The sequence below is a fragment of the Arachis stenosperma genome, chromosome 9 (genome assembly GCF_014773155.1).
Source record: "Arachis stenosperma cultivar V10309 chromosome 9, arast.V10309.gnm1.PFL2, whole genome shotgun sequence".
Lineage (NCBI taxonomy): Eukaryota > Viridiplantae > Streptophyta > Magnoliopsida > Fabales > Fabaceae > Arachis > Arachis stenosperma.
Window position 1 is genome coordinate 1,217,902 of NC_080385.1, and position 6,575 is coordinate 1,224,476.

A 6,575-nucleotide genomic window follows, 5' to 3' on the forward strand; every position below is an offset into this window, starting at 1 on the left:
AAAATTAAACAGAAAAATACTAAACAGAATACATTGAAGGAGAAGAGAAAACTGTTACCTCAGGTAGCTCTGAGAACTCTGTGCCTTGCACTCTCAAATTTTTCTCCTTGCTTCAAACAGTGGTTGTTCCCTCTTTTTAAAGAAGAGGAAAGCCTCCACACTTGAAGCCAAAACCGAACCAACTTCTTCCTCCTTCAACAAACACAAAACCGGTTCGGCCACTCAGAGAGAGAAGAGATAACCATGCATTAACCAACATGCAATTACCTCTAGTCCTTTCTTGATCATCACCCTTCATCAATCCGGGCTCTCCATCCTTGGCTTCCTCTCCAAGATGGATTTCTGGCCCTTGATGCCTCATGATGATGATGACTTCATCTGCTTCAATCTCTGCCTTCAACCATCACTTCGCCACTCTAGCTACTCCCTGTGGTGGTTGATCAGAATTGAAGACAAGCCATGCTTCAAGAATCTCCCTCTTGGCCGAATCTTCATCTTCCATTTTTGAGCATGAAAGGCTCAAGATAGCTTCACCAAATCTAACCACATTTGGTAAGCATCTTAGCCACAGCTCATCTTTCTTTTGGTATGTTTTCTTGCCATCATTAGCTTGATGGTCTTAGGCGCATGCAACATCTTCCTTTCGGTGTTGAAGAACATTTGTTCCATTGTTTCCTGGACAAGGACCGAATAGAGAAGAAGAAAGAGATGAGAGAGAATGAAAAGAATCTGAAGAAAAGCAATGCAAAGAAGTTAAACAAATCAATTAGGCATAGCTTGCTTTTACTTCCCTAACATAGAGTGGCGTGTTTGACATAATAGCCATCAATCACTTCAGCTGAATTTTTCTCTCTCATGTTCCCCATGCATTAATTAATAATGTAATAGATTTTGAAATCCATCACATGGTTAGTACTTGGTTCCGTTGGAAGCACTTTGCTTTCATTTCTCTTTGGTTTCGGACCAAGCTTGGAAACATTCATCATTTGTGAGACTTGGGCTTGTAGTATTGAGATAAAAGCTGGCCCAATTGGTAAGCATTTGCTTTCCTGATGAGTTGTGTAGCGGATCAAGCATAGGAAGCAAACAAGAAAGCATTTGTTTGGGCTTGCAACATTAATATTTATTCTGGCCCAATTATAACTAGCTTTAATTATAAACACAAGGCTGAACCAAAAATTGCAACATTTGGGCTTTGTTGATTTTCTTTTGTTTCGGCCCAGCACAAAATCTGCACAACAAAATTATTAATTAAGCCAATATGAATTAAGATCAAATTAATAATTTTGTAATTTAATATTTCAATAATGTTTGTTCATCATCAAAATTAAATAAGAGTTTTCCAAACTCATCAAAACTCAAACTAAAGCGTTCATGATGTGTAATTGATGAGAGGATAACATTGAATCACTTTTACAAACGTTAGGAATACAAATAGGACGATTTAAACGTTAGAAACACAAATAGAATTTATCCAAAACGTTGGGGACAAAAATGATACTTTACTCTTAAATATAAAATTAACTTAGTAATTTCTCAAAGCAAGTGACATGCTTTAAAAAGAAAAGAATCAAAGACTTTGTTTGAGGGTGCTTGACTTAGGAAGCAAAATGAGTTCATAGTAAATCATTCACACTCCGAGCAAGTACCTCATTTTTTCTCTTAAGTCTTGGCAACTTGCCCAATGGAGTCCAAGGAGAAAAAATATATTGTACCGTATTGGATAAGAGCGCGATTGCAGAAAGCAGAAGAATCGAGGGCGAAATTTCTTAGGACTCCACTGAAGCATCCTCTCCTTTCATATGGCTGAATCATTCTTTTTTTTAAGTTTCTAAGTTTTACTTTTGTGTGTTTGATTATGAATAAACCATCACTCACATAAGTATGTGAACAATAATTTGTATTTGAGTCTTATGGTGTTATGCATCTGCTGGAATATAACTCTCCTGCTTATTTTCAGGATGATAAACTATCTGCTAGTTACCTTGATTTGTTTTTGTTGTTCTAAATTTTGACGCATCTTAATCACTTGTTTGATTATCTAAAAAGACTTGATGCTTTATTTGGATTTGCTTTACAGAACTTGAATAATTCTACTTATATTATATCTAATTCATTGATGTAACTAAATTCTCTGTATTTTATAAAGAATAACTTTTTGTGGTATCACCATTGGCCTGTGAAATATTATGCAAAGGTTTTTCAGTGCTTGCATTTGATAGATGATAAGATTCAAAGAAGGTTGCAAAGGAAGAGATACAAAGGAGAGCAATGAATGGGCAAAATTTTAAAATGGTAATGCCTCAATTATTCACTGATAGAAGGTAGGACAAATTGAGCACATAACCAGGGTTAGTTTCTTCTAATAATTTTTAAAAAGTTAAAATGAATGAGTTGCTGACCCACAATAATGAGATGGAGGTTTTTAATTTAAACTTTCTCAACCTAGTAGCCTATGAGATGAGTCATTTTCACTGCGACTTTGAGATCAGTTCATATTTAGTCCTCCTGAGCTCTCTCGTTGACCAGCCGGAGGATGTGAAGGAGCTGAGATTGGCTGGCATACTTATCAATGAACTTGCAAGTGACAAAGAAGTGTCTGATCTGTTCAATAAGATGGACATCATTTTGGTGCCTGAGACACCGTGGTTTGCTAATATCAGAGACCAAATCCATTTGCACTTCGAGTCCAAACGAGGCAGGATCAAGATTCTGACTTGGATGGGAGAGGCCTATGGGACAATTTTCCGGTCACCGGTCGCCATGGACCATCATTGCCTTGCTAGCTGCCACACTTGGCCTTGTTCTCACTTTTATCCAGACATGGTTTGCTGTGCTTCCCAAAGCTTCATAACACGACATCACTTTTAGAAAAAGCTCTCACACTATTTTGGAAATAGATCCTCTCCATTTTTTTTGTCACTGAAGAGAATAAAGTGTAATCTCCCACCTTTAATTTTACAAGTGGGACCAGCAATAAATGAGAGAGAGAATGTATTGAATGGTGAGATCTTCCACTGGATACCATCCAGTTTTTTTTTCACTGGAGAGGATCCACTCCCCACTATTTTCTTCTTGCTTGTCATTTTGTCCTGTATATACTTCTGTAACTTCATTCATCATATCAGATCTTTCGCTTGTTAAGTTTTAATATTGTGTGTGCTTAATGATGTATAAAACATCACTCAGTCATATGAGTATGTGAATTGCAGTGTGTATTTAAATCCCAAATTGCTATGCAGTCTTTGGAATCTTATTCTTCTGTTAATTATTATGATGCTGAAATTCATAATTTCCAATTTTTATTATGAATAAATCAGAAGGATCTAGTTGAAATTGAGTGAAGCAGAACCCATAAATCATAAATTATCTTGTCACAGGAATGAGTACCGACTTGAAGCACATTGCAAAATCGGAAACTTCACCAAGCAAACATTAGCTTCCACTGTATCATATTACCATGATAAATGATATGCACACGACTTACATTAGTACAAGTTAAACACAATTCTGATTTCATTAGATAACCTTTTACTGAATTTTCTTTTAGTAAGGTTTGCTAATATATTGGAAGTTCAGATACTATATGTCAGATTTGTTTATTTTTTATTTTTTAAATATCTTTAAGACAGACAAAAGGAAAATACAAAATGAAAACACAACTAGATAATTATATTTTTAAGTATTACGTTTATGACTTCTTTAATTATTATTGATAACTAACAGTAGTGGCCCTAACCCCTAACCCACAAGAGTCAACCATAGAATTCGGAGGAAAACGTATCAAATTTGACTGAGGCTTGGATGGATCGAACTTGCTATAGTGCTAGCGAGTAGCGACAAGGTGCAAGTTGCAAGCTTAAAAAAATGACATATGAAAAAGACACATACATATATTTAAATCCTCATAGGAATGAATATGAAATTCACCATGCCTTTAAAGAAGCCTCACTTAAACAATTAGTCACTTAACATATGTTGGGAAAAACTAAGATTCAGTTTAATGAAACCAAATTGAACCCGTCACTTTCCTCCAATTTCTTCTCCTCTTGGTTGAGTTCTTCTCCCTCACTCATTCTTTGTGTTTTTTTTTCTTTTTTTTTCAAACGAAAGACTCCCTACCTTCTCTCTCTCTACTTTTTCTTCTTAGAAAAAATGGCAAATTCATTCTTTATTTTTTTGTTGACGAACATTTAAATCTCTAAAAATTTAAAAATACATTTAAGTTATTGATTTTTTTAAATTTTGGACACATCAATCTCTGAGTCTAACTTGTCCTATTTTAAAAATTTTCTTACGTGTTTCATAAGAGATAGATATATCTAAGTTTTAAAAAAGAAAAAAAAAATTAAATATATTTTTAAATTCTTAAAAACTTAAATATCTAAAAAATCAAATCCTCAATGACTTATTTATCTTTTTTTTTTTTTTTTATTGCCCATGACTATAAGCCACTACTTCTTTTTATTATTTTGTTTCCTTTTGTTTTGAAGTGTGGGTCCCCAACTTACACCATAATGATTTTGGTTAATTAAGAAACAGCAAATATAAGACTTTGAGCTTGACTTAAATAGATTGTAAAACAACCAAACACACTCAGAATCATTTGTTTTCTCACCTCAACCCACCTACTCGATAGTGTGCATCTAACAATGGCGAACATGGCGGAAATAGAGTGGGCTTCTCTGTGGGAGAGATTAGAAAAATCGGAGAAGCAATTAACTGAAGGTAACAAAGTTTCAAGGCCTAAAATACAACGAATTCCAGCGTACATGGCTGAAAAGCCTGAGTTTCAAAGATACTACAGGCCGCAGGTCATTTCACTTGGTGAGTTTCATAGAAACAAAGAAACTGGGCAAGGAGAGCTGTATAAGGAAGCATGGGCAGCAATGTATATTAAGCATACTAACCTAAAGGCTGTCGATTTATTTGAGCAACTCTGGCGAGATAAACCGAAGTTGTACAAATTATATGATACCGATAGCGATAAGGTAGACTCAAAATCTTTTATAGTGGATGGATGTTGTGTGCTAGAATTGCTGGAAAAATCAGATCGAGAGCAAGAGCTGAAGATTAGCATGGACAAGCTTGTACGGGTGCACCAGGATCTGCTTATCTTGGACAACCAGGTTCCTTTCAAATTACTCAGGCTCTTGTGTGAGGACCAAGAAAGGCTCCAAAAATGCCTCTGCAACTTCCTCCAAGTTCATGGTATTCAGACAGCACCTAAGCTTCCCAGAAAGAGAACAGAGAATGAAGAAGTGAAGGTAACAGTGGATGGAGATGATGATGAGGACCCCGTCCATCTTCTTGATTATCTGCGGAAGGCCCTCTTAATGAGAGACCAACACACATCCAACAAAGATATCAACAACAACGAGATCAAGAAGGGATCCCTGCACCTCAGGAAGTACAGGATTGGGACCATCCGGGAACTCAAGGCAGCTGGGATTCGTGTGACAAAGAATTCCCACAGCAACTCGATGTACCCGAGCTTCAAAGATGGGATACTGCAGCTTCCAGAACTCAGAGTGGATGGCTCAACAGCTCATATATTCTTCAACCTAGTAGCCTATGAGATGTGTCCTGATTTTCACAACAACTTCGAGATCAGCTCATTTTTAGTCTTCATGAGCTCTCTCATCGACCAACCGGAGGATGTGAAGGAGCTGAGAATGGCCCGCATAATTATCAACGAACTTGCCAATGACAAGGAAGTGGCCGACCTGTTTAATAAGATGGACACCATTCTTGTGCCCGAGACACCATTGTTCGCTCACATCAGAGACCAAATCGATTTACATTTTAAGTCCAAACGAGGCAGGATCAAGATGCTGTCTTGGATGCGAGAGGCATACAACACGTATTTTCGCTCGCCATGGACCATCATTGCTTTGTTGGCTGCCACACTTGTTCTTGTTTTCACATCCATCCAGGCATGGTTTGCCATCCACCCTAAAGCTTCCTAAATAAAACAATGTTATGGAACATCTTTTATTATTATTATTATTATTTTTTACTTTTGTGTGTGTAATTATGAATAAATGATGAGTATGTGGACAATGATTTATTTGTATTTGAATATTATCCTGTTATGCATCTTAGCTTAATCATTTGTTTGATTATCTTAAAAGATTTCAATTGTTTATTTGGATTACCTAGCTTCATAGAACTTGAATGATTCCACTTATATTATATCTATGTGAGAAGATATCAAGGATTAATTATGTTTTATTTTTTAAATTAGCTTTCCAACTTGATTTTGATTATCATCGTCTAACAATAATGCTTACTTGTGACATAAATGTTATTCAATATTAATAAGCTATTTGTATATATATACTATTTTTTAATATCAATCATAGTAATACTGATACTATAAAAACCAATTTTGATCAAAATCACATGGATAACAAATAACCTCTACGTAACTTACTGCATGTCTCTCTTGACAAACTTGTTAAGAGTAATTTTGACGATCCTCACACCAATTATTCATTCTACAAAAGCTATACAAGAAATTGCCTTGTCACGTCGTGCATGGTTTGATTTTTCTTCTCAAGTAGTTGAAGCTA

At 35.7% G+C, this 6,575-nt stretch overlaps 1 protein-coding gene across 1 annotated transcript; it reads left to right on the forward strand.

Annotated features, from left to right (window-relative positions):
* Nucleotides 1–4,652: 4,652 nt before the first annotated feature.
* Nucleotides 4,653–5,969, forward strand: LOC130948253 (uncharacterized). Its single transcript, XM_057876959.1, has one exon. It carries the CDS (start codon nt 4,653–4,655, stop codon nt 5,967–5,969), a length of 1,317 nt encoding a protein of 438 aa, XP_057732942.1.
* The last annotated feature ends 606 nt before the right edge of the window (nt 5,970–6,575 follow it).